The sequence below is a fragment of the Spermophilus citellus genome (genome assembly GCF_964194105.1).
Source record: "Spermophilus citellus genome assembly, chromosome: 17".
In the NCBI taxonomy this organism is placed as follows: domain Eukaryota; kingdom Metazoa; phylum Chordata; class Mammalia; order Rodentia; family Sciuridae; genus Spermophilus; species Spermophilus citellus.
Genome location: NC_138199.1, coordinates 3652415 through 3680368, shown reverse-complemented (window position 1 = coordinate 3680368; position 27954 = coordinate 3652415). Strand labels below are relative to the sequence as shown.

Here is a 27954-nt window from a genome sequence, read left to right as displayed (position 1 = left end):
ATCAAGAGGATATGACAATTATAAGTATATATGAACCCAACATTGGGGTACCTAAATATATAAAGCAAATATTAACATATCAAAAGGGAGAAATCAATGGCAATACAAGAATAAATAGTAGGACACTTCAGTACCCTACTCCCAACAATGGGTAGATCATTCACCCAGAAAATCAATAATGAAGCCACGGGACTTGAACTACACTTTAGACCAAACAGACCTAATACATAAAGAACATTCCATCCCACAACCAAAGAATATAAATTTTGCTTAAGCACACATGGAACATTATCCAGGATAGACCACATATTAAACTACAAAACAAATTTAAGAAGCTTGAAATCATATCAATGTCTTTTCTGACCACAATGGAAGCAAATCAATAATCAATAATACGGGAAACTAGAAAAATAAAAAATTTGTAGAAATTAAATGACACACTCTTGAATAACCAAAGAAACCCAAAAGGGAATCAAAATTATCTTAAAACAAATGCAAATGAAAATACAATATACAAAAACATGATGCTGCAAAAGCAATTCTAAGAGGAAAGTTTATTGAAGTGAAGTCCTACACAAAGACCTCAAATAAACACCCTAAGCTTTACACCTCAAGAAACTAGAAAAAGAACAAACTATACACAAAGTTAGTAAAAGGAATAACAAAGATGAGAACAGAAATTAATGAAACACAACACACACACACACACACACAAACACAATAGAAAAGATCGATGAAACTAAGACTTTGTTTTTTGAAAAGAAACAGAACTGACAAGCTTTGGCTAGACTAAGAAAACACAAGACTCAAATAAATAAAATCAGAAATGAAAGAGGAGACACATACCACTGAAATATAAAGAGACCTCTAAGAACAATTATTCGAAAGTTGAATAACTGAGAAGAAATGGACAAATTCCTAAAAACATAAAACCCACTAAGATGGAATCATGAAAAATCAGAATATCTGAACAGACCAATAACCTGTAAGAAGACTGAATCAGTAATTCAAAATGTACCATCAAAGCAAAGCCCAGGATCTGATGGCTTTATTGATGAATTCTATCAAACATTTAGGAGGAATTCTTCTTAAATTCTTCCAAAAACTGAAGAGGAGGGAATAGTTCCATACTTCATTTTATGAGGCTGGAATAATCCTGATACCAAATTCAAATAAACACATTACTATAAAAAAATACAGGTGAATATCCCTGGTGAATATAGATACAAAAATTCTTAATAAAATACTAGCAAACCAAATTCAAGAGCACATTAACAGGTGCTCACTCATAATGAAGTGGGGTTTATCCCTGGATATGATAAATACAAGTGACACCACATTATTACCCCAATAGATCCAGAAAAGATTTGATAAAAGTCAATATCCTTTCATTATAAAAACTCAATAGATTAAGTGTAAAAGGAACATGTCTTAACACATTAAAGCCTACACATGACGATCCCACAGCTAAAATCATATTCAAATGTGAAAAGTTGAAAGCTCTTCCTCTAAAGTCGAGCACAAGACATGTGCTCACCCTTGCCACTTCTATTCAGTATAGTCCTAAAAATAACAACCAAAGCAATGAGGCAAGAAGAAGAAAAGGCAATGAATGAAAAATAAAAGGAAATGCAATCAGGATCTCAAAGAGCTATCTGACCTCCCTAGTCCACTGCAGTATTTTTCACAATAACCAAGACATAGAAACAACCTAAGTGTCCATCAAGAGATGAACAGATAAAGAAAATGTAGTGCACACACACAGGAATATTATTTAAAAATTTAGCGTCTGTGACTATACAGATGAATCCAGGGGACATTATTTTAAGTGAAATAAGCCAGACACAGAAAAATAAATATTGCATGATCTCATTTATGTGTGGAACCTGAAAAGTTGAACTAACAGAAACAGCAGGAGGGGAGTTACCAAGGGTTAGGTGGTAGGGGAAAGGGATTCATGTTGTTCAAAGGGTTCAAACATTCAGTTATAAAATGAATAAGTTCTGGAGACTACAGGTACAACATGGTGAGTACAGTTAATAATGATCTACTGTGCAGTTGAAGTTTTCCCAGAGAATAGATCTTGCATATTCTTGCCACACACAGAAGGGTAGCTGTATGAGGTGATGAAGATATACCAGCAATCATCTCACAAAATACATGTATATCAAAACATCATGTTGTACACCTTAAATGTGTATACTTTGTTAATTGCACCTTAATAAAGATGGGAAAATAGAAAAACAGAAATAAAAACAAATCTAACATTATGCTTACCAATGCATTGCTAAATGCCCAAGGGAATTTAGCTAAGTCACAAATGGTTCTGATTATTTCACAGAGATTAGTCTACTCACTTGAGTTGATAAAACATAAATCAAATTTCACTTTCATACAACAGGATAATTTGTAAGAAAAAAATTAGGATTTTGTATTAGTAATTTTAATTTATTCTATATTGATCTTTTTTGGGGGGAGGTGTACCAGGGATTGAACTCAGGAACACTTGACCACTGAGCCACATCCCCAGCCCTATTTTGTATTTTATTTAGAGACAGGGTCTCACTGAGTTACTTAGCACCTTGCTTTCACTAAGGCTACCTTTAAACTCTCCATCCTCCTGCCTCAGCCTCCCAAGCCACTGGATAATAGGCGTGCACCACCATGCCCGACTTAAATATTAGTTCTCAAAACTCAATAGCTATAAATAGTCTTCTATGAACAAAGCCACCCCAAAAAAATCACACATCACCCTGAAACTTTTATATTTTCAATGACTTAAAACTTTTATGTAATATTTTAGATTTCCCAAAAGATAAAAACCGGAACTCCTTGTGGGAAAAAAAAATTGGAAACCACAATTACATCTACCTGAATATCAAGTGACATAAGGTAAGAAAGCAATGTCACCATACCTCCCCAGGTGTCGATGTAGATTTTTTTCCACCACACATAGAGGAAAAGAAGAGCAGACAGGAAGAACTGGGAGGTGGTGTTGGCCCAAGCAGATCCTCTGAAGGAGAAAAAGCCATCATTACCACTGAGTGGATCCTTCCAAGTATACACCACCAGGTGGCCCCTGGCCAGTTTTGCTCTCTGGTGACAGTTATTAGATAAGCCTGGAGTTCTTGGGCTATCTTCTTTGGATGTTTTAAACACTAAATTCATTTATGATAGACTCGTTTTTCTTTGCAGCAAGATTTGAGTTTTGTGGAATGACCCAATGTTACTAGCCATCAATTGGAAAATAAAAGGAGATAAAGACTTACCGCCATTCCTTGTGTTAACAGCCTTGATAAAAAAAAAAAAAAATCTGTCATATAATTTCTAAGATGTAAGTAGTCAGAAAGGATATATCAACGAGCAACTGTGTTCAAAACACTGATCCAGGTCATAGAATTTTATTTCCCAAGATAATAAACTTGTTTCTCATTAGAACCCAACCTTGGGGCATCTTCAATAGGTGACATTTTATCACCGACTGTGATAAATAAAACGCCCTGTGCTAGCACAGGAACTCTGTCACCTTGTCTATTTTTGAATTTCATTCTAAGTGTCACCTTTAATCATTTGTTAACCTATTCCTAAATTTCTTCTTCCCTTTCCCAATCCTCAAACTGCATTGACTGTGTCTCTTTCGGAACTCCTAGGAGACAGTCTCTGAGGTTCACCTCACAGGAGAAGCTGTCTGGGTGGTCAATCCACTGTCCTCACTCGTGCCTGCTGGACTCTGACTCCCCCACAGTCAATGCCTCTTTCAGCTTTTGAGCATAAGGAAGATGTTACATACGGGTTTTCACTAATGTGTTCTATGTTCAGAGCCTCTGCTATTCTTTAACTGATAGCTTTTAATGGTAATAAAATAGTTCCCATTGCTATTCAGTGCCCAAATTATTAGCATCTTTACCCTCACCCACCCATAGAGAACTGAAAAGAGTCTCCTAAAAAACACCTCCATAATAGTTGATGCACTTCATACATTCTAGTCTACTTCACTTTATTCTGTTTAATTCTTAATATTTCCCTTTTAAAAAAGTGCTGGCCATGATCCACTAAAATTATTTTTCTTTATAAAGGAACACACTACCCCGAAGTACCTCAAACATCTTGTGGCTTGGTCTGCACATGGTGGCATGACCACACAATAGACACAATTGCCAAGGCTGGTTCTGGGCTAGAGGTGCGAGGCCTCGAGTGCAGGATGCTTACCAAGAGAAGCTCAAACTGACCACCTTTTCTTTGTGGAACCCTCATTTCCTCAAGCTTAGTAAAATGGAATTCGGCTCAATCTCTTAACACTCAGAGATACTGGGAGAATCCCTGTAGGCACCTGCCTCCCTCTGCCTCCGCCTTTAAAGTAGCAACTCCCTCCAAGCTAACACGACTTCCACACACAGGTATCAGCTTACACAACCACTCCTCCAAGACCCCTCCCTATCTCTCCACCTAAATAATCTCTACCACTCCCCCTTCCAACTTCCAGAGCTGACTGCTCCTCCTTGGGGATCCCACATAGCAAGCTCTTACCTGTCGTACAGGTAAGAACAATGACCACTAGGTGTGCTTGCTTACCTGACCATATTCCCTCTAATAACTGCTTCACTCCCTGTATCTCCAGCCCCTAGGAGGGGAGCCAGCACACAGTAGACACTCAGTCTTTGCTGAATGAATAGGTTGCAACTTACACCACTCCAAGGTCCAGGGCATACATCAGGAGAGCATTCATGCCCACGTTGACAATATTCGCTGCAATCCCAGTGATAACTTGGGGCATGATGATGCCCTGAAATCCCCAAACAGAAAATCATTAGTTTTTCCAAAGCTAGTTAGTGAGGCTGTTAAGTGAACAATCAGAGTTAAGCAAGTGCCAATTTTAAATGATGGTAAAGTCACACAAGACTGGAATGGCCAGAGGTGGAAACAAGCAGAAGTGTCTCCTCTATTAGTGCAGCTTCTGGCCCAGCCAATGGAAGTTTTTAAACGCTTCTAAAAGCCCTGGTAGGTCAGTTTTCATAACAGAAGCAGAGAGAGAAAAGAGGGAATATTCACACGAAGAGCAAACAGGCCCCGGCAAGACATGTAAAAGAGAGAGCATCTGGGAGATGCTGGGGCCAAGCTGCTGGACTGCTCCCCAGGCGAGTATTAAGTTCTCAGGTGCAAAGCACCCAGCAATGCCTGATTCATAGCAGGTGTGCATAAAATGTTCAGCCCTTTGTTTTATGGTGCCAGTTGTTCGTTTCTTTGTTTACTCCATGCTAGTACTCAGATAAGCATTTTCTTTAGGTAAAACTTCCTTAAATCCCTACTACCTCTGTATTTAAGCAGAGTAGACTGCTATCAAAGCAGCAAGGATTCTGGCTTCAGTCAATTTTGCCTCTATGTTTATTTATTTATTTATTTATTGGTTTTTTTTTTGTTTGTTTGTGTGGTGCTAGGCATTGAAAGTACAATCATGTACATGGTAGGCAACAGCTCTACCACTGAGCCACCTCCCACTCCTGCCAGACCTTGACTTTATGATTAATGGCAAGCAGGTTGCTTGCCTATGGATAGACTTGGAGGAGACAATGAGGGGGAACTCAGCCTCTGTCCCTATCCACCCACCTCCCACCCTTGGCCTTCTCTTTTCCTACCCTCCTCTGTCTCCACCAATGAAGCATGGTGGGCTCCATGCAGTCTCAGGAAGGTGGCCATAATAAATCCAGGTCCTCACCCTCTAACTCAGAAGCTTAGCGCCAGATCCCACCTCAGATGCAAAGCCAGCACCAGCCCCTAGAAGAGTGGGTGGGTGTGGGAGCTACAGAAAGAAAAAAAGAGATGACCCAGAGGAACTAGACAGATTGACATAGGTATCTCTCTTGGGCTGGATGATACAAGGACCCACATCTCTCTGATAGAAAACTCCAGGAGATATGGAAAATAATTATAGGGAAAATATGAATTGCTTTTATTGAAGATATTTAATATACATTTCCAGGACTATAGATTGAAAATACGAGAAGAATCAATACCTGACTTTGTAAATATCTTGTCTGCAGTTGGAACAGGAATGCTGCCTACAAGATTAAACAGAAAAACAAATATAATCACTATTCAGTACCCACATTATTTACTTCATTTATTGTTTTTGCAGTGCTAGGGATTAAACCCAGGGCCTCATGTATGCTTGGCTCTACAACTGAGCCATATCCCCAGTTCCAGATTTGGTTTCTAATAAGATATTTCCTCCTGATTATGTGATCTCAAACTCAGAAAATTAGAATTACTCTAATTAAATGCTAAGACACCCAATGCTATTTAGAATTTTCCAGAGTAGATGAAAGATTACTTCTTAAAGAGCAGGAAGGTAAATTGTAACTGGCTGAAGAAGAAGCTACAACCTTGACATTCTGCGTGGCTCCCCAGGGAGCTCAGGAAACATTCTGAGCAATGTGTGATCAAAAGTAACCATGGAATAAAGAATCAAGAAGGATTTTTTTCCTTCTTGATTTAAACCTAAACTGTTGGACATTAGAGTGGCACAAGTTCTGAGAATCCGCAAGGTAGGGAAGACAGGCCCAAGAAATAAACGTTGACCTTCTGTGTTAATAGTTCTTTTTTTTTTTTTTTTTTTTTTTTTTAAAGAGAGAGGAGAGAGAGAGAGAGAGAGAGAGAGAGAGAGAGAGAGAGAGAGAATTTTTAATATTTATTTTTTTAGTTCTCGGCGGACACAACATCTTTGTTGGTATGTGGTGCTAAGGATCGAACCCGGGCCGCACGCATGCGAGGCGAGCGCGCTACCGCTTGAGCCACATCCCCAGCCCTGTTAATAGTTCTTTGATAAATAAACAAGAGGTAGAGGAGGAAGAGGCAAGTGCAGGGTGACACCCATGAGTTGCTTCAAATCAAACACGACAGCATTGAAACTTACAGGAAGAGCAGGAATGAAAATCATCACATAAATTTGGGCTATCCTGGAATAAACAACCAAAGAGTCTTCTGTTAATATTAATAATTAATATTAATTAATAATGATTTCTGGTCATACTATCGCCAAATTGAATCCACAGAGTATTTTCTAAAATTCAAAACTAAAAATAATCTATATGGAGAGATTTAATCACAACTTGGATTCGTTTTCTGCTACCTACATCAACAGTGCTTGAGGCCTGTTAGAGGTCTACTTTCTCAGGGGAAGCCTGAAAACTTGACACTTTCCAGCTCCTTCTCAGCCATAACGGGGGAGTGAACAGATCAAAATGAACTCAAACTTGAGCACAGTTCAGAATCCTTCTGAAAGCATCAGGACCACCTCACAGTGAGCAAGAGTCCTCTGGAAGGGATCCCACACTCCAGGACAACACCAGAGGGCCATGCCGGAATTTATGTTAAATTGTATGTTTAAAAAAAAAAAAAACCAACTCCAAAAATGAAAATGAAGACAACCATGTGGTATTCTACTTTTGTCAGGGGAAACATATTCTGTGCATTTGCAGGACACCAAAATAGAGGGACAACATAAAGGGAAATGGAACCAAGGGCATGGCACCCTTATGCTGCTTCTTATCTCTGGGTCAGGCAGTCCCTGCACCTGGGACTCTAGGGTCCACAGTCATAGCTTCCAATATCAAAGGGTTCAAGTCCATCTAATGGACTAAAAATACCAACACAGGTACAATGGCCAATGGACACTTTTTCTTGTTCTGCCTTGCACATGATGAGTGGGCTTTCTGCCTGAGTTGCACCCCCAGCCTAGACAGCCACTTACTCTTCACCTAGGATTCTGAAATGGAGAGACTGCTGACCTGGCGACTTCAGGGTCTTGTTTCAGGAGCAGGAGGAGGTTCTCAGTATTGATGAAGATGGCCCAGCAAGGGAAGCAACACAGCAGCAAGATGAGGATTCCTCTTTGCAGTATGATCCCAACACGTTTTAGGTTCTTGCCTCCAAAGGACTTGGAGAAAACAGACAGAGGACCACGGAATGCCACCGGCCAAGGCCATACTTCCAGTGGCCCCCTCAGCCCAGCAGTGAAGGCAAAGCTTCCCAGCACAGCCAGTCCGTAAGCTAGCTGGCCTCTGTGGCCTTCTATACCTCATGGGACAATTGGTCCCTGCTCCCAGGTACTGAGACTATTACCCGCCTTATAAAATCCACCATTCTAATATGGCCTGGTGAGAGCTCTTACTCTGTTTTGCAGAAGATTGTGGTCCCCATTCACAAACAGCAAATAAAGGCCACTTTGATCATAAACTAGATTTGTTGTAATTTTGTCCTTTGACATATTGAAGCCAAGTGCGCCACATTTACCATCATCAGCAGCACTGCATTTGACACATAAAGGGCCACAAACCATAGATGGATAGTTCTCCCCAGGCAGTCTCTATTAGGAAAGGTAATTGCCCAAAAAATTCTCTGGGCAAGGGGGTCCTCACCTGAGACATCAAGGTGTCACAAGCAGAGGCCAAGCCAGTTCCAACCGAAATCCCTGTAACATTCACAACCTGCAAGACACAACAGGACAGCTGCAGGATTGTCACCACCAAACAGCTCCCTTCACACCAAGGAACCACCGTGGGCTCAATTTTAGACAGCAACTCATAGTTGTATACTTAAGGTTCTGCATTTCAGATCACATGGATGTCCACATGGGTCCTTGTCAACTAAACAAAAATGGACCTTCTAACCAAAGGACTATGATCACCCTGCATTGATTTGGAAAATCTAAAACCTAGAAAATAGGCTGGGGCTGGGGCTCAGTGGTAGAGCACTTGCCTGGCATGTGTGAGGCACTGGGTTTGATTCTCAGCACTGCATATAAACAAATAAATAACTAAGGTTTAAAAATAAATAAATAAATAAAACCTAGAAAATAAGTTTTTTATGCAGCACATTACCATTTCCATATTTAAAAGTTGTTAGTGCAGTAATTAAAATAAAAATCATAGAAGGGAGATCAGTAGAATAGAGTAAGTGGATGGGGAAGGGAAAAAAAGAGAGGGAAAGGGAAGGTCCTAGGAGCAAATTATATTATGATTGTGAGCAAATATGGCACAGTGAATTCCACTCTTACATATAATCATAATGCACAAATAAAAATTTATAAAGTAAAAATAAAATAAAAGTTGTGGTTAGTGTCTAAAGGCCATGCCCATGATCTGCCAGTAAGATGTACATTTCAATATAAAAAAACTAGGCCTGAGGGTGTGGCTCAGTGGCAGAGTGCTGGCCTTATATGCCCAAGGCCCTAGGTTCCATTCCCAGCACCACATGCACACACAAAAATGTACCTAAAATTATAAAAATAACAACAGCAAACATTTCTGAACATGGACTATGTGCCAAGCAGTCCTAAACCCTTTGCATATATGATGTTCTGATCACTTTTCCTAATTTTTGGATAAGCTGAGTTACAAAGTTTCTGATACTTGCTTACTCAGATGGTGTGAACTGGAGCTGGGAAGTCTGACTCAGACCTCAGGCCTTAGTCCTCCAGTGAGAAACAGGACCTTACCCAGTCCCCCCACAACCCAGTGCACAGAGAGTAACCCACAGCTGAGGGGAGGAGCTTAGGTGTGTGGTACTTTAGACAGGGCAAAGAGGAGGGAGGGGAAAAGAAGGGGATGGGAGTAGGAAAGATGGTGGAATGAGATGGACATCATTACCCCAAGTACACATATGAAGACACAAATGGTGTGACTCTACTTGGTGTACAACCAGAGACAAAAAATTGTGCTCTATGTGTGTAGTAAGAATTGAAATGCACTCTGCTGTTATGTATAACAAATTAGAATAAATAAATAAATTTTTTAAAAAGAAGTAAACAAAGAAATGTGTGTGGGGGGGGTCATGCAGTGAAAGCTTGGCCCTATTTTTTTTTTTTTTTTTTTTTTTTGGTACCAGGGATTGAGCCCAGAGGTGCCGAATCACTGAGCCACATCCCCAACCTTTTTTTTTTAATCTTTTATTTTGAAATAGGGCCTCACTAAGTTGCTGAGGCTGGCTATGAACTTGCAATCCACCTTGCCTCAGTCTCCCAAGTCGCTGGGATTATAGGCGTGTGTCACTATGCCCAGCTTTGGCTTCCTGTCATACCACGTGAACTCTCCCTCTCACAGTGCTCTGACCATGAAGTCATAGACTTTATTGGGTTGTAGCCAGAAGGGCCTCACTGGAGCCAAGCAGAAGTCAGTGAATGTTCTTGAATTTCCAACATTGTGATCTAAATAAACCTCTTTTCTTTCTAAAATTCCCAGCCTTCCGTATTTTGTTATAGCAAAAGAAAACAGACTGAAACACTAACCCCAGGAGGCCAGTAACAGGCCATACACATGGAATACCCAGTGCTTACCCGACAAAGCAAGAGTCAGGACCCAAATGAGATCCAGAGGGCTTATGACACAATGAAGACATGGATGTGAGGCATCGATGCCACAATGCTGAATTCCTCTAAAGCCACTTCAGCCTTCCGTAAAAGGAAAAGGTGAAGTGTGCTAATTTCTGAAAAGGTTGTGGAGTTTTTTCCTTCGGTTTAGTTTTAGTTTTTGGTAAGCAGGCAAACTTTGTTGGCTTGGGATAATATTCTTCTTCACGGCTCATGGCTCATCCCTGGTCAAGTCAGCTGGCCATAGAACTACAGTCAGAACCCCTTTGCTTCATTTGTTACCAGCTTTTACTATTTTAAACTATTATTATGCCCCTTCCCTATCATGCACAACTTTATAAAAAAAGATGGGACAAAAATTGCTACAGTGTCTCTCATGGCAAGTTGTCTAGGACACAAATGTAGTGTCCACTGTATTAGAATCTATAAGAGAAATAAATGCCTCTATGCCTCAGTCTCCAGAGAAACCCTCCTTCCCTTGAATAAATGGTCCAGGTCATACCACCTGAGTAAGCAAGTATCAGAAACTTTGTAACTCAGCTTATCCAAAAGTGATCATAGCAAATACAATATTGCTTCACTGAGAATCACACGAGCAAGGAGCTAAGAGTAGACCTGCAGCAGGTCTGGGGCTGCCCTTGCTCCTGGCTCCAGTCTCCCTCCATCCATATTCCTTCACTCCACTGCTACCAGCTATTTATTTATCTTTCCATAGTGAATGTATTTATGTCAATCAGCTCAAAGTCTTTGTGGAACACGTTGGAACATAAACAAATGTTCTTTCACTTAAAAGACTTTACTGATGTAAATACTTTTATACTACGAAAAGTTTGACCTTATTTTTGACCTTATTGTTCATAAGGTCAATTTTTTTTCCTTTTGTGGTGCTGATAATTGAACCCAGGGCCTTATACATGCTAGGCAAACCCTCTACCACTAAGCCACACTCCCAGCCCCAGGCAATTTTTTTAAAATGTATCTGGTTTTCATAAATAAAGTCATTGTAAACTGTCTTCACAGAAGTTAGTTACAATTTAATAACTGATTAAAAGCAAAGTATCCCCACCCAGTTGTCAAGAGCTGACAGCAGAGGTCCCAATCTACTACCTTATCTGCAAAAATTCCTGCCTGTGGAACACACCAACCTTCCCATGGGTTGTCAGCCATCTTCAGACCTTTCTCTAAAATTGTAGATCTGTATTTAGTCTATTCTTTTTATTTTTACATCAAAAACTAGGAAATCTTTTCTATCTCCTTTATCATTGGGTGGAGTTTGGGGTTACACAGAAAGAAGAAAACTTTCACCAACTATCTACAACATTTTAGTTTAGTGTTCCCCCCATGTACATTTTTAAATAATTTAATAAGACAAATGAAAGAAAAGGAGTCACAGAACTCTATATAAATATACAATAATCCTTTAAATCCTCACCATGTTACAGATGGAAATCATAAAGGGATGGGATTGAAGGTGAGAAGAAAAAAAGACAAAGCAGGAGATGCCCAGATGAGAGTAATTCTCAGGGCAGGACACCTGAGCTATGTGTTTCTCTGAAATATGTGGTTAAACCAAATCTGTATGAGGAACTAAGCTGAGCAAAAATGAATGTAAGTTCTCAGATGGATCAGCAAGAAAGAGACCAGAGTCAGAGACAGTCAGCACAGTGCATCCAGGACCAAGACCCAGCAACCACAGAGTATGGGAACATGAGAGAGGGCCTCTAGTCTTGGGAGGTCAGCACAGAATCTGGCAGATGGAGGGGAGTAGAAAGGATGGAGCAGGGTCCAGAAGAGGGGAGTGTAAAACAGAAGGAGGACAGGAATTCTAAGGAGTGATGGAAATAAAGTTAGGAGGGCTTGCTAGCTAATGCAAATTGGGGGTATAAAAAATAAAAGAGGGGTGCTGGGGGTGTAGGGGGTGCAGTTCAGTGGTGGAGAATTTGCATATCATGTGTGAGGTCCTGAGTTCCATCCCCACGACCACAAAATTTTTTTAAAAAAATAAGAAAGGCATACTTCCATACTAGTGTCTGTTGTATTTTGCTGCCTTTCCTATCCCTCATATGTATAAACGTGGATGTGTAACCAATGTGAATCTGCAATCTGTATATGGGGTAAAAATGGGAGTTCATAGCCCACTTGAATCAAATGTATGAAATATGATATGTCAAGAGCATTGTAATGTTTTGAACAACCAATAAAAAAATAAAATAAGAAAGGCAGTACTTAGCAACTCCAGGGAGTAGCTTCAAACTTTCTGTGTTCCAGAAATCCCTGTGTCTTCCAGTTGATCCATCCTGCAAGCAGTGCTGTGCTGGAAGCCCAAGTCAAGGGTGGAAGTACCAATTTGGGAGACACCAATAAATAGGGGGCATTGAAAAAGGAAGGAAGAGGGGAGAGGAGAGGAAGTAGAGTACAACTATCAGAGAGGCCACAGATGCGCCAAGGCGGACCAAGATGAAATACAGATGGCAGGTTCCTGGGGGGCTGGGGGAGAAGAGTACAAGGTGAGTCCTCTGTCCTGACAAAGGGGTGGGAAGGAGCCACTGACAACTGTCAGAGCAAGTTAAATGGAGAAGTGGGAGAACAGAGGCTGGACTGTAATGGGAAAGAAGGAAATGAAGACAGAGTGTCAGCTTTCTGGCAAAGAACATAGGTAATAAAGGTCAGAGAGCAGGCTGGGCCAGAGGAAGATGGATGGACAGGGATGTATTTATTGAAAAAGAGGATCTTGATAGGTTTATCCTAATGGGGTGGTAATATATAAAGCTTAAGAGGATGGAGGAGAAAGGAAGGTTCCAGAACACAATGAAAGGTGAGTCTTGAAGGGGAGGGGTGACAAAAAGGAGTGGGGGGTTGTGAAATGGGAGGTTGAGAGGTCAAGTGCTGCCTGTTTGGCAAAGTGTGCAGGGCAGGGGGCCAGGTGGAACCAGAGGAATGAGAGAAGATGAAGGGACCCTGGCAAGGACAATTCCATGAGGTCAAGGGTAAGTAGGATGGGCATGGAGACTTGGTGGCTACACAGTCCAAGGGCTAAAAAGAGACTGAAAAAGTAAAGTTGAAAGTTCCTACTGTGGTCCACACTGAGGGATGAAAATGTGCAGAAAGGGGCACCCAAAGAGGACTTGGAGGTCCTGGAGACAGTGAAATAGATGCAGGGAGGTCAAGTCACACTTCCAACAGAGAGAAGAGAGAGCATTCAGGGGCTGAGATCACTGATGGCCATGAGATATCATGAACAGGGAAAAGTGTAGGATGCACTGCCCAGAAATGAGCTCTGGAGGGGGTACAGGTTGGGAAGCAGAGACAGGAAAAGAGCAGACCTCAATCCTGGCCTCCGATCATCACCCCATTAATACACATTCATAACCCATGGGTGACCAGGAGCACAGAGTGGGCCAGGGCTCTGCTGCCCTGTGCCATGCAGGGGCCAAGCTCATCTTTCCTGAAGAGGACACAGGGACATATATAAAAACCCATCTTCCTTCTTGACTTTCTGAAGGGCCAATCTAAACTTTCAAAGAAAGCAGAAATGTTTGCACAACAGATCAGTTCACCAAACACAGTAAAGATCCCGTAAATAAAATGTGATTCCACATAGCCAGGGTTCCTGCGATGAGACTGAATGAGAAACTTCTATGACCCTCCACAATCTCACTGTGCATTCCCATCTCCTAGGGAGGACGGAAAGGGGGAAAAAAAAGGAAGGATGGGTCTTCACCTTCTTTGAAAACCTGGATTAAATACAAGAGAAGCAGTTTTCCACTCTCACTAACAGACCCAGGAAGACATCTAAAGAGGTGTAATTTCAAGCCAGGGAGGAAGGGACACATTTCCCAGGGGTGAGACGGTGTGTGATCCAATGAACTGTGAAAATAGCTTTGGTTTGATTTCATAAATTAAAAAAAAAAAAAGAATGCAGTTCTTTTCATTTTAGTAGATATGCCCAATTTATCTACTTGTTAACATTCCTCACAAGACCTGGTGCCTCTATAATTAGAGATCTGCTCAGAAAGCTTTGTCTACTTCAAATCTAAAGATCAGGTAACAGTATCTGTAAGCAAGACCCAGATCCTCTAAAAAAAAGTCACGGAGGACATGACACAATTTAAATTCTGAAGCTTGGTGCTGGGGCTGGGGGGGGGCGGGGGGAGTAGTAGCTCCGTGGAAGAGCATCAGCCCAGTGTGCGCAACCCCCGCACCACCAAAAAAAAATTAAATAAATAGATAAAACAAAATAAATAAATAAAAATGCCGAGACTTTGCTGTTATCAGCTCAAATAAAAAGACGTAAACACCCACCGAGACAGCAAGTGTAACAGCATCCAGCTCGACTTTGCCCAGATGTCCGCAGAATATGGAACTGACGATGCTAATGAGAAAGATCATCAACTGTGCAAGGAACTGCCCGGGGAACAGAAAGGAAAGTGGAGTTGACACCCACCCTCCCTCCCCGGGCTTCGCGCAGCCAGGTGGGAACGCGCTGGACCGCGCTCAAGCAGCCCCAAGGGGCGCCCAAGCCTCGCGACTGTGGCTGCGGCGGGCCGTCGGGCGGGCGCCGCGGGGGTCCGCCGCACTCACCACGGGGCCCGCGAGCGCCGCCAGCTCCGCCGCCTCCCGCCGCAGGTCCGAGGGCAACGCGCCCCGCAAGCCCCGCAGGCAGCCGCGCCGCCAGAGGACGCCGGGCGGTGGGAGGGCTTGGTCCGCGGGGGACTCGGTGGCGGCAGCGGGGACCTCCATGCCGGCTCTGGATGGGGCTCCAAGCCGGCTCACCGAATGCGAGCGCGCGAGGCCGAGGCTGCCCGGCCCTACACCTACACCGCCCGCACCGCCCCGCCCCGCCCCGCCCCGCCCAGCCGGCCGATGGTCCACTGCCGCGGAGACCAGCAACCAACCCCCCCCACCACGCCCAGGGCGCCCAGTCCAACCGTCAACACCCAGAACCCCGGGGGGGGGGGTGCTTGCCCGAAGGACAGCTCTAGGGTGATGAGTTTCTATAAGGCGTCAAGACAGGTTGCAAAAGGTGTGTGGAGGGAGAGTGGACTTTGTAATTCCCTCATCCTCCACACCCACACAACACTTCTCCAGGCCGCAGCTGAAGGGATGTTTAGGCATTCCCCCATCCTCATCCACCTCCATCCAGTGTCTCGGCTCTGCGGGGACAAGGTACTGAACCTGCGGCCAATGTGGCTTCTAGTCAGTGTAGCCAGGGCACCTTGCAGCTAGAGGAACCTGTTATGGGGCCAAGGAAAAGGGCAGGGGTGGGAGACACCTCTAGAGCGCCAGGGGTATCAGGTTGGGGGGCCCAAAGAGAGAGTTGAGGGCTTTCTAATAAAGAGCTGGGGGAGGGTCGGCCCTGTGGATGCCTCAGGCCCCCAGGCTCCACCTGGAAGACCACATACACTGCACATCTTCTTCACCTTGGTGGCTGGAGAATGAGGATCAATTTAGGGACCCAGGAAGAATGAAGTCCCGAAGGCAGAGATCCCTTTTGATAATTCCAACCAAAGCAGGCAAGTTAGAGGGCTGGGGGTGTAGCCATGTGGTAGAGCACATGCAAGTGCAAGACTCCGGGTTCATCCCCAGCAATGCAAAGTGGGGGGAAAAATCAGCAGCTGGGTGGTTTTTATTAACAGTATCAAACTTTTCTGATTTTGTTCATTATCTGTTCTTTCAGGGCACAGGCCAAGCCTAGTCATGTATCCATTCGAGCACTGTCCTTACTTAGTATGTAGAGGTTTGCTGAATTAGCAGTGTGTGCTTAACACTGTGAAGGCTGTAAGAAGTAGGGTTACTACTTAATCTAAGGCCTTTATTAAAACTTTGTCCTCTGACACCACCACCCCTAGGAATTATAATTAACAGCTCTAAAGACTTGCCTCAATTATGCACCCACAGTGCCCGAGATCTGGGCCCCCAACTGAAGATCAACAATTTGCCATCTGCCATTGAATAATAATCTAAGACACAAAGAAAGATGTACTGTAAAATATATATTTTTTTAATAATTCACACAGTAAGAATCCTAAAGCACTTTTTATATGGAGTTGTGTCTTAGAAAACAGTGGGTAGAAGAAACATGGAAGCCTGGGGTGAATATGGTACACCGTGGTCCTTAGTTGAGACAGTGAATTTTTCTCAAGCATCATCTTTCAGACATCGCCTTGAACCAAAAGAAACCGTTTACCTTCTTAGTCTCTCTGCTTCATTAGAAAAATATATCTTTCAATTCTCCATTCTTAAAATCCACAGACACAACTAAATTACATGATCTGAAAATGAACTGCCGCTGCTAAGCCCATGAATTATTTGTATGTAAGCTCAAAAGTACAGGTAGTCCCTAACTTACACTGGTTCTATTTATGATGCTTCAAAAGTGATACACATTCAGTAGAAACTGTACTTTGGAGCTTTTCCCAGGTTCGAGATAACGCAGTATGATCCTCTCTGAGATGCCGGGCTGTGGCAGCAAGTTGCAGCTCCCACAGCCCCACCATCACATGCCACTGTGTGCTGTGTTACTCACACTGAATGGTAGGATAGGTGGATTCAATGCACTGTCAACTTATACACACATGGGGTTGGGGATTGAACCTAGACCCTCAAGCTAAGCATGAGTTCCATTACTGAGCTGCAACCCCAGCCCCAGCTTGTGACAGTTTCAATTTACAATGGGTTTGTCAGGAGGTAGCCCCATTGTAAGTTGAGGAACATCTGTATCCCTTGACCTGACCCTCTCCCTCTTGGCACATCACTGAATTCTGACATATACTCTCACTAAAATCCCCAATAGCAAGATTAAAATGACGCCCACGAGCAGGAGTCCTCGCCGTAGAACCAACTGTTGCACAGACAATTTATCATTGTTCTTTGGATGGACAGGTGAAGGTTGTTCTTGGGGCATCTGCTGGTCCAACTGAGTCTCATCTTTTTTTCCAACATCTCTCATTAAAATTTCTCCATGGTTTTCAGGACCCACTGTGGGAGAAAAAGGAACTTAGCTTCAAAGGGATTTTTTTTCTTTTTTGTTTGTATAAAAGGTGATGTGTATAAGTGGTAATAGCTGGGAGAAAGTTAATTCAGGAAGCAGTTACTACCCAGAATAAATAAAAGAAATCATATTTTAGCTGCTGGGCAAGAATGTTTAGAGGCAAGTTCCTATGTGTGTGTGGGCAAGATTGAGGGTATGGAGCTGCTACCCCTTTAAATAACTATGAATAGTTCTTCAAGTTGGTGTCTTTTTGTTTGTTTGGGGGAATTTTCAAGGTTCCAGCACCCATCTAATAAGCATTTCAAAAAGACAGCAAAGCAAATGAGGGGGAAATAAACTAAGAGAAAAAATTGAGGCTGTTCACAGAACTAAAGATGAGAATCTTCATATCTAAGGACCCATGAAGTACCAGGGTAAGGACTCACACTTTGACTTAGTCTCATGATGCTGCAGAATAAGAATATCCTAAAAACTTCCCAAGAGAAAAGTAAAATCTAATGGCACAAGAATAAGACTGGTATGCAACTTATCTTTTACTCATTTCTTTATTTTTGCAGTACTGAGGGTTGCATAAAATGTGCTAGGAAGTTGAACCCAAGGCTTTGCACATGTGAAGAAAGTCCTGAGCTGCACCTCCCAGCCCTTTTGTTTTTTTATTTTGAAACAGGGTCTTTCTAACTTGTCTAGGTAGGCCTTGAACTTGTTATCCTCCTGTCTCAGCCCTCTGAATAGCTGGGATTATAGGCCTGTGCCTCCATGCCTGGCTGGCATCCAACTTCTTAATAAACATAAGTAGATAAAGGTTGAATATTCCTTTTCTGAGATGATTAGAACCAGAAGTGTTTCAGATTTCAGATTAGGGATGCTCACCCTGTATTGGAATGTTACATCCCCTCAGAGTTCTGAAAGAAAATAATTTTGAACACAATAATACCAGCTCACATCTACAAAATGCTTACTCTGTGTCGGGTAGTTCTCAGCATTCACTTGACCCTCACAATAATAGTGTAAGTTAAGTACAATTATGATCCCAACTTTATAATTTGAGGAAGATTTCATTGATGGTAGAAAACTCAGACCAACTCTCAAGATAATTATAAAGTCTGGATAAAACAAGAAGATCATCTTGAAGGCATCAGAGAGCTAACAGTGTAATGAGGAGATACCGGGGCAAGATCATGAGGAGGCTGTAAACCCAGAGGCACAAGCCTGGCCTTTCGGGCTGCTTTTGCACTGTGAGTTTTCCACCTGGAACATGTGGCTCAGAGGCTGAGCAATACCGAGCAACAGTGGGCTGTGGTAAGCCTCTCTGTACTTGGATTTGAACTCCTCACCAAAGCGCTGCAATTAAGGACAAAACAGAAGTAAGCCAGCCTCACCCTGGCTGCCTCTCATGTTCAGGTCAGCTGGGTAGTCCAGAAACCTCAATCTGTCAAAGTGCCCTGGATTGCTTATGAAATCCAGCGTCTGACAAAAGCAAAATCAAATCCTATCTGGAACTAGAAAACTTTAACAGTGGCTGCTCCTTTTCAAGTTGCCCTTTGCCCTCTATTTGCCCTTTGCAGGGTCACTTTACCTCCCTATGCCAAGGTACCTAGTATTCTGAATTCTGAAGAGAGGCTGTACCTAAATAAGTAAGATGTTACCTGCTCAATAATGTTCATTTAGATTTCCGGAACCCTGAACATCTGGTGACCTTCAAATAACATCAGATTGTATAACACCACTCCTCAGTCTTTAGTTCTGTCCATCAACTAACACAAATATGTACTCTGTCATGAGGTTTAACTTGAAGAAAAGTAATATGTTTGGATAAAGAACTATAGGAACTAACCTCAGTATGTTGAGGTACATTGTGATGTTCCTGCCAGAGACGAAGGAAAAAGAAGACACAGGCCTGGGTGAGAAAGACCCCACTCAGCACAGAACCTTCTTGCCCTGCTTCTCCTTTGCACTCAAGTTCCCCAAGGTGAAGCTTTGAAGACCATCACTCTCTCCATCTTCCAGGATGCCAGCCCTTGAATAAAACTGATTTCCTTCCAGTAAACTCTTATCTCCTGAGTATTGGCTTTTGAGTGGTGAGCATCCAGACCTGAGCCCCGGTAACAGTTTTAGACCTCAAATGACTTCTAAAACGATGTCCAAATATAAAGTCTGCGACATAATCAAAGATAAGCAGACACACAGACTAGACAATATGCATGAGAACTGAGGAAAAAGAAGCCAAAAACCAGAACTGATCCCTGGCAGACAGTTAGCCATCAGAAAGTCCAAAGGGTTAAATTATAAAGGAGTGTTGGAGCTCAGGACATACCACCCCCAAAACGTGACTGTAGAAGACCAGAATATGCCATCCCACGTTTCAAGCTATTTTAAACTGCAGAAGGGGAGTACCTCTGAAAAGCTATCCTTTAATAAAAGAAGGGAGGATTAGACGAACTCTTGATAGGGCAAAGAGGAGGGAGAGAAGGGAGGGAGGCATGGGGGTAGGAAAGACAGTGGAATGAGATGGACACCATTACCCTAAGTACCCTAAGTACACGAATGGTGTGAATATACTTTGCATACAACCAGAGATATGAAAAATTGTGCTCTATATGTATAATATGAACTGTAATGCATTCTGCTGTCATATATAACAAATTAGAATAAAAAAGAAAAGAAACTAGAAAAAAAAGAAAACTTACATTAGTAAAAGTGTCTATGTCAGGAAGAGGGCTGCTCCTGAACAACTTTTATCATCTGAGAAACTTTCTATATAAGAAGACCATCTTTATTTATCATGCATTTATTCCTCTCACCTTCTCTTGTGTAGCCAACCCCCCAGAAGCCTCACACCCCTACTCCTTTCTGTTGTTCAGGAAGCGATATTAACTATACCCATCGGACCCTTCTTTGAGTCTCATTCTGTGGGATTCCCAAGCCAGTGCATGTAATTAAATATATATTTTTTCTCCTGTTAATCTGCCCTGTATCAATTCCATTCTTGGCCTAGCTGTAGAACCTAGGTGTGCAGAGGGAAACCATTGTTACCTCCTTTACAATAACAAAGAACTAAAATGACTACCTGCCTAAGAAACTGGGAATGTAGAAGAATTACAAAGATGGACTGCAGAATAAAATAAACATTATTATTGCTGTGGGTATATACGTGACTGCATGACCAATGTAATTCTGCAAATACGCTCAGAAAAATGAGAAATTATATCCCATCTGATTCAAATGTATGCTATGTCAAGATCATTGTACTGTCATGTGTAACTAATTAAAACAAATTAAAAAAATAATTTAAAAAATGGTTAACAGAATATAATAAACCAAAAGAAAGAGAGAGAGAAAAAAAGAATTATAAAAATGACAGGAAAAAATACGTTTGTAGAATGTTCATCAGAAGCAATTGTCCAAATAATAACTTACTTAAAGCAGGTGTCCTTAATAGACACTAGAGACCACACTAAAACAAACACAAATGTCAGTTTCCAAGATATGGCCCATTCATAGGATCTCCAAGTATTAGAAATATCTGTAGCCCAACACAAAGAAATGATAAATGTTTGAAGTGTTGGATAAGCCAATTACCCCAAACTGGTTATTACACATTTGTACACATGTATTGAGATGTCACGCTGTGACCCACAAATATGTACAATTGTTATGTCAATTAAAAATATATTTTAAAAGAGAAAAATGCCTATAGAATGGTTACAGAAATACCACAAATTAGCAAAGGAACTGAGGGCCCTTTAATCACTATAGCCGTATGTTAATGTATGGAATTGAAGCCAACAAACTTTAATTTACCCCAAAGTGGGCGTTAACTGACTCTATCATTTATTTCTGAAACATTAGTACCCTATATCAATGAGAGTACACAGCAGTATGTTGAGCAAATGACCCCTCCAGTTCTACCTAGACAGGCCTAAGAGCTGACAGCATTATATCATACCTGGGTAAACTGGATCTTGAGGGACAGCAGAATTCTCATCTGGGGCCACATTGACCTTCAAATTGGCATGTACTTGAGCCTATAAAAATGAAATTCAAAGTTCACCAGTTGTTAGATAGTGTAGGTTTGACACCCAGTTTAGGAAAAGCCAAGCCCTGATCCTCAATGGACATGTAAAGTTGAATCTTCTCTAGGTCACGGCTATAGAATCCGCTTTCATAAGAACTGAAATGGAGTCAGTGGGAGGGGGAAGCCGGATGGACAGGGTGCAGGGTGAGATGAAGGACCAAGATCATTTAGAACCTGCCCTTTTTCTTCACCTTCTTACTTCATCTCCTTTTTTTAACCTCCTATTTCCAGACCTCACCTTGACCCTGGAAAGGTGAAAGAGAAGGAGGCCCACAGGATCTTAGCAAAAATATTTTGAGAAAACAGTAAACAGGGTTAGGATGAACTTTGACGCTTTCTCTCAGTTTCCAATTCTATCCTGAAATTGGCCAAAGGTGAGATGCTAAAGGAGATATAAAAATAAATAAATAAATAAATAAATAAATAAATAAATAAATAAATAAATAAATAAATAAATAAAAAAAAGGAGGCTTGTATGTTTCCATTCATTGACTCAACAATGAGAAAACAGAGAAAGCCAGGGTCATGGCTTTCACATCTGAAAATCCAGTAAGTCCTTCACATCTGAAAATCCAGTTAAAACCTAAAAATAGCATCAAAGAGAAAAAAACCTCCCAAAGCAAAAGAGAGCACCCCATCAGATCCTTTTTGTTTTCTAGGGAAGGAACTTTTTTAAAAAATTTTTTTAGTTTTTTAGATGGACACAATATCTTTATTTTTTTGTTTTTATGTGGTGCTGAGAATCGAACCCAGTGACTCACGCATGCTAGTGAGCGCGCTACCACTTGAGCCACATCCCCAGCCCCTAGGAAGGGACTTTTGCTGGGACATCCATGAGCATAGTTACCTGTTGACAGGCTTGTTTCCAGTTGAGCCGGGCAATAAAGACTATAAAGCACACAGCTTGAGCGACAGTACAGATGATGATCCCCGCCCACAGACCTGGATGTGGAAATATTTAACAGAGGTGGTTAGCTCAGTGGAAAATGGCCACACCTGAGAGGATGTGTGTATCTCCTGTTACTTCTGCAGACCAAGCTGGGAATCTGCATCCACGGCTGAGATGGGGTCCATAGTGGACCGTAGGGCTCTACCTGCTCTCTTCTTGGGTTTCCAGAAGGCCCGCACCCCCTGAGACCACATTCTGTGATTGTCACAGCAAAGGTTCAGAGGTTATCACTGGCCATTTTTATAATGATTGGATATTAATAATAGTGCCAGTGACAAGAAAATTAAATTTCCCAGGACAGAACTCCTTCTGCTCTATGTTCCTCAAAAGAGATGAACATTTAAAAAAAAAAAAAAAGCAGAAATCATCATGGTCAATAAATGAATTAAAATATTTCATTTTAAATTTGGCTGCTTCTAGTAGAAGCCTTTGATTTTGGATATTAGTTAGTTTGCATGTTGGTCACCTGGAAAGATGTATTAAAAAGGAAAAAATGTAAGAAAAACCTAAGAATTATTTGTTCATAGTATTAGTCCTGGTGGTTCTTGTGCTCCATCAAATGAATCCGAGGAAAGATCAATGGCAACAGGAACAAGACTATTGGGATTTCTTGCTCCAGCAGAAGGGAGACACAGCATTAAACTAGAGACTGTCGAGCTAACTCTTCAAACAAAGGGAGCTAAGTTTTTATTCCTGTGCAAGGATGGCAAGGGTAGGCTAGAGTCTAGGAATTTTAATTGGCTTTGGGCATATTGTCTAAAGTATTTTGTGTGTGGGGGGGGGAGGTCCTTCAACCTTGAGGGAGGGGCCTTCAGTCTGGAGCAAATGTTACATCTTTCCCTATATAATCACCTCTGCCTTGTGATAAGGATGAATTGCTGGAACTGAATTGCTGGAGAAAACAGATGGAGAAAAATATAAATCATGCAAGTAACAAGTTCAGGGTCCTTGGAATGTGCTATTTCAATGATGCCTCAACAGTTTTGTCCTCTTTGTTGTTTGTTCTTGGAGAGTCATGGCAAAGGTATCCTGACTTTAGTGATGCATCTGGTTTTTGGAGACCTATAAGATGGTTTGAGAGTGAGTGGGGAGGGAAAGGGACATACTGTGCTCCCTGTGGGGCTCTGATTATCTCATCCCCTCCCCTCTCAAAGTTTTTACCACTTAACCTTAAGGGATGCTACTTTCCATGGGGGATCCCTGACTATACCTCAGTATTTAGGCTTCTGAAAGGGAAAGAAAGCTTTTTATGGGGGGGGGGGGGAGACATGCTGGGGATTGAGTCCAGAGCCCTGTGCATGCTAAACATATGTTCTACCACTGAGTTACACCCCCTGCTGAGAAACCATTTTAGAAGTCAATGTTTGTATTCAAAAAGGTGCTTGTAACCCCTGGATCCCATTTTACATTGGTATTAAAACATTTTAACAGTTAAAAAATAAAATAATTTTCATAGCAAAATTCACCACTCATTAAAAAGCAATGATATTCTCTACCCCAGAATTTCCTACTTGACCTCTACAGATTTTTCTGGAAGCTTGCAGGAGGGTTATGCACCCAAAGATGATTATAGAAACAAAGAGGAGAAGTTGAGTGGAAATGAATGATAGAGAAATCCTGTTAGATCTCAAAGTATTGTACAGATTCTACCTAATGAACCTACAACTGTGTAGCGCACATCTATAATTCTAGCTGCTCAGGAGGTTGAGGCAGGAGGCTGAGGCAGTTTGAGACCAGACTGAGCAACTTAGCAAAACACAATCTCAAAATAAACATTTTTGTAAAAAAGGAATGGGTCGTATCTCAGAAGTAGAACACTCCTGGGTTCAATCTCTGGTATCAAATAAATAAATGAATGAATAAATAAATTTAAAACCCTATATAAGGCATTGAAGAGATGCAAATAATGAGAGGCTTTGCCAATAATGAAATAAGGATAGAATCAAAGGCTCTAAGGTAGTCCATGGGAGGATGAATGTACAGAAAGACAATTGCCAGGTTGGACATAAAAATAGAACTCTGACCCACATGCAGCAACCAGCCCAGGAAACTAACCTTTTATCCACAATAAGCAACGCAGGAAGGCAGCCTGCTAGAAACCAGACTTGCTGGAAGCCACTTTGGCATCTCTAGTGACAAATCAGAAAGCCAAACCATAACTTCTACAACAATCAATGCCAAATGGCCAGGCTTGGCTCATAACTGACAGCTTCCCTAATTTGGGTCCCCACTTCCACCTTCAGACAAATATATACCCTGAGCCAATCATGTAGTGGCCCCATGTCTAGTCAGCCACCTCTAGCTCCCCTAGGCCAAGAGCCTCCAATCAGGGCCACCTGAGCCATTCCTTTTACCCACTATAAAGCTCTCCCACTACCAGCGGCTGACTTCCCTGGGTGGCAGGTTCAGAACACAAAGCCTTTGCTTTTCTCTTTTGCTTGTTCTTGGTTTATTTCCATGGCTGTTCATATCCATGTAAGGATTAAGGGGGCCAGTCTGGGTTCCCAGGTTCTGGAGGGGAGACTTCATGCAAGGTTGACAGCTCCTGTACTCCTCTTCACCAAACACCTTCCCATCACATTTATCTCATTCACAATAGTGAACTTAGTGACCACCTGCTAGTCCTATAATGGATTAGTAAAAGCAAGCTCCTCCTTCCTCTTCCAAATCCAGAGTTCCTAGTACACAGAAATTACAAGTTCACCTTATCTTTAACAGAAAATAACTAGCTAGCTCCAGTCATAATTTGAAAATTATGAACTTGATTTCTAGTAATTTCACAATACATATTGAAAGATTTCTGTTTGACTCAACTAGGAACCCCACACAGGATTTTGGTTTTGTTTTGGTTTGGGGGAGGGGAGGGTACCAGGGATTGAACCCACTTAACCACTGAGCCACATCCCCAGCCTTTTTTTTTTTTTTTTTTAAATGAGATAGGGTTTGCTAAGTTGCTGAGGCTGGCTTTGAACTCACAATCCTCCTGCCTCAGCCTCCCTCACCACTGAGATGACAGGTGTGCACCACTGCATCCAGCCAAACAGGATAATTATTAGAATATCCTGGGCAGGATGTAGGAATTTGCATATTAGAAAGACCTCCAAGGGAATTCTGAGGCTGTTACAATGTGTTAGGTTGCTCAGAAGAATCTGTAGCATTTTGTACAGTTACACTGCTCACCCTACTGGGAGCAATATGGCATTCCGAACCAATTCATGCTACACTTCCATCTAAATGGTAGGTGGGAAGAATTGACTACAGTCCTTTCACAGTGTCCCAGAGCCCCCAACATTTCTTTTAGAAATTCTCAAATCCCTCTACTTTGCACACAGTAGGTATGCTTTTACTAAATGAATGAAGTGGGACAAGTACAGCCCTTAGGATATAGAGGGATCTATATTTTAAAGTAAATTCCTCCTCTTCCAGAAAAGTTGAACTGAAAGAAGTAGAGAGTAGAATGATGGTTACCAGAGGCTGGGGTGGCCCGTGGGGATGGGGTGAGAGAGTATGGGGAATTGTTGGTCAAAGGGTACAAGGTTTCTTGGGCCAAAGTGTGTGGCTCTGTGGTAAAGTGTTTGCCTAGTATGCATGAAGCCCTGGATTTGATTCCAAGAAACACAAAAGGACACAATGTTGTAGATTGACAAGAAGAATGAGTTTTGAGATCTACTGCACAGCAGGGTGACTATAGTCAATCATACCATACTGCATATGAGTGAATTTCAGATGTCTCACCATGAAAAATAAGCAAGATGACAGGTATGTTAATTCCCTTGATCTAATCATTCCACATTGTATGCACATGAAAATACCACGTGGTGCCCCACATATGTATACAATTGTGATTCCTTTTTAAAATTATAATTAGTGCATATTAATTGTACAAAATAATGGTTTTATTTGTAGCATTTTCATACAGACATGTATGCTTTTTCAATTAAAATAATTTTTATAAAATGATACAATATAAAAAAGAACATGTTATCTCTAGTATTTTATGCTTATTGAATGTTACAATGATAATATTTTAGATAGATTGTGTTAAATAAAATATATCACTAAAAAAATAGGTTCCTCTGTTTCGTTTCCATTAACATTTTCATCAGTGAATTCAAAGCATGAATAATGCCAGAAACTCAGCTAAATAATTTTCTACACCAATGAGTTCTGAAAATTCCATTCTTTGACCATCTTCTGTATTTTTAATTAAAACATCATTGAACTTGAGAAAAATGTGCAACACAATGAAGCACATTGGACTGAAAGTTCTGTGTGGGTATCGGATGACTTCTCACCACCTCTGAGCCCGCCAAATACTAATAGATTAAAACAAACCATGCTTACGTCAGTTACCACTTCACCCCAAAGACAATGTTCAGGTTTTAATATCATCATGTATTCACTGCCAATGCATTCCCAATTATTATTTTAGAAACCAAAGCTAGGCAGTCACATATTTCCCTACTTAAAAAAAAAATAGCTCTTTTAATTTCAGATCATGTGGATTCAGTTCTTTCCTCTAAATCAGTAAGAGGATGTTATGGTTTAGATAGGAGGTATCCCCCAAAAGCTCATGTGTGAGACAAAACAAGGACTTTCAGAGGTGAACTGATTGGGTTACAAAAGCCTTAGCCTTACCAATGCATTAATCCACTTGAATGGATTAACTGGGTGGTAACCGTAGGCAAGTAGGGTGTGGCTAGAGGAGGTGAATCACTGGGTATGTGCCTTTGAGGTTTATATTTTGCCCTTGTTAAGTGGAGTTTTGTCTCTGTTTCCTGATATCATGCCCTGAACTGCTTCCCTAAAAAAAGGGACAAAGAGATGTCTTGCCCCACCTTCCTTCTGCACTGTCCACATTGGTCCCCCCCTCCCCCATACTCTATGAGAATACCCACAAGATACATGGATAAGATTATACCAAAGATTATGGCAGGTGGGAGGCAGGGGCTACAGAAGAAGGTAAGGATGATAAGGAGAGCGCTGGCCAGTTGCCATGCCCCTTGGTGAGCACAGAAGGGTGCTATTCTATGTCCTACTGGGTCCAGGTGCCATCTTGCTGACCGGCCACTTTCCCACTTCACCCCAATCTCTCCAGGATGGCCACAGGAGGATGACCTTCCTATTGCAGTTTCACAGTCAGGGTCTTGCCGAGGCAAGGGGCTATCACTGAAAGAACAGAACAGATCTACAAAAGGGACATTTCCAAATGCTTCTTCGGTGGTCCTTGCTGCCACTCCTCTGAAGAAGTGAAAACTGGGCAGGTAAATCAGGGAGAGGAGTAGAAAGGACATTTTGTTGTGCTGGGTATCACAATGGGGACCATCACCTGCATGGGCAAGAGGGGCATGACCAGGCAGCCTTGGGCTCCTGGCTGAGGCTGGGGCTGGGCTGGGGCTGGAGCTGGAGGCTACTGTGTGTCCAGCCCTTGCTTTCTCTAACCAAGGGTAGAACTGAAGTTTCAGTGTTCTCTGAGGGTCATTTCCTGGTCGGTAACTGCTCTGCCTGCCCAGATCTGATGGATTAAAACAAACCATATTTAAATCAGTTACACTTCACCCAAAGACAACCTTCAA

General features: G+C 41.8%; 2 protein-coding genes across 11 annotated transcripts in view; both read right to left on the bottom strand.

Annotated features, from left to right (window-relative positions):
* Positions 1-15610, bottom strand: part of LOC308636301 (multidrug and toxin extrusion protein 2-like) — a 63164-nt gene extending 47554 nt beyond the window's left edge. The window contains exons 1-8 of the mRNA XM_081271723.1: positions 14945-15610; positions 14666-14767; positions 8415-8483; positions 7785-7933; positions 6911-6953; positions 6012-6056; positions 4686-4783; positions 2916-3013 (exon numbers count right to left, since the gene is read on the bottom strand). Coding sequence (XP_081127849.1) covers positions 2916-3013; positions 4686-4783; positions 6012-6056; positions 6911-6953; positions 7785-7933; positions 8415-8483; positions 14666-14767; positions 14945-15103 — 763 coding nt within the window. The 5' untranslated portion in view covers positions 15104-15610. The remainder of the gene's footprint in view (positions 1-2915; positions 3014-4685; positions 4784-6011; positions 6057-6910; positions 6954-7784; positions 7934-8414; positions 8484-14665; positions 14768-14944) is intronic.
* Positions 15611-16336: 726 nt separating this feature from the next.
* LOC308636517 (multidrug and toxin extrusion protein 1-like) overlaps positions 16337-27954 on the bottom strand; it is a 37999-nt gene continuing 26381 nt past the window's right edge. For 9 of the 10 annotated variants that reach the window (XR_014019429.1, XR_014019430.1, XR_014019431.1 and 6 more), the window contains 3 exons: positions 23231-27893; positions 22277-22371; positions 21339-21379 (listed from right to left, as the gene is read on the bottom strand). Coding sequence is in view for 1 of the 10 variants with exons in the window: in XM_081272028.1 (XP_081128154.1) it covers positions 17115-17341; positions 21301-21379; positions 22277-22371 (401 nt within the window). In the remaining 9 variants the exon portion in view is untranslated. Of the gene's footprint in view, positions 17342-21300; positions 21380-22276; positions 22372-23230; positions 27894-27954 lie in introns of those variants that run through there. The other variant, XM_081272028.1, reaches the window with a different exon arrangement.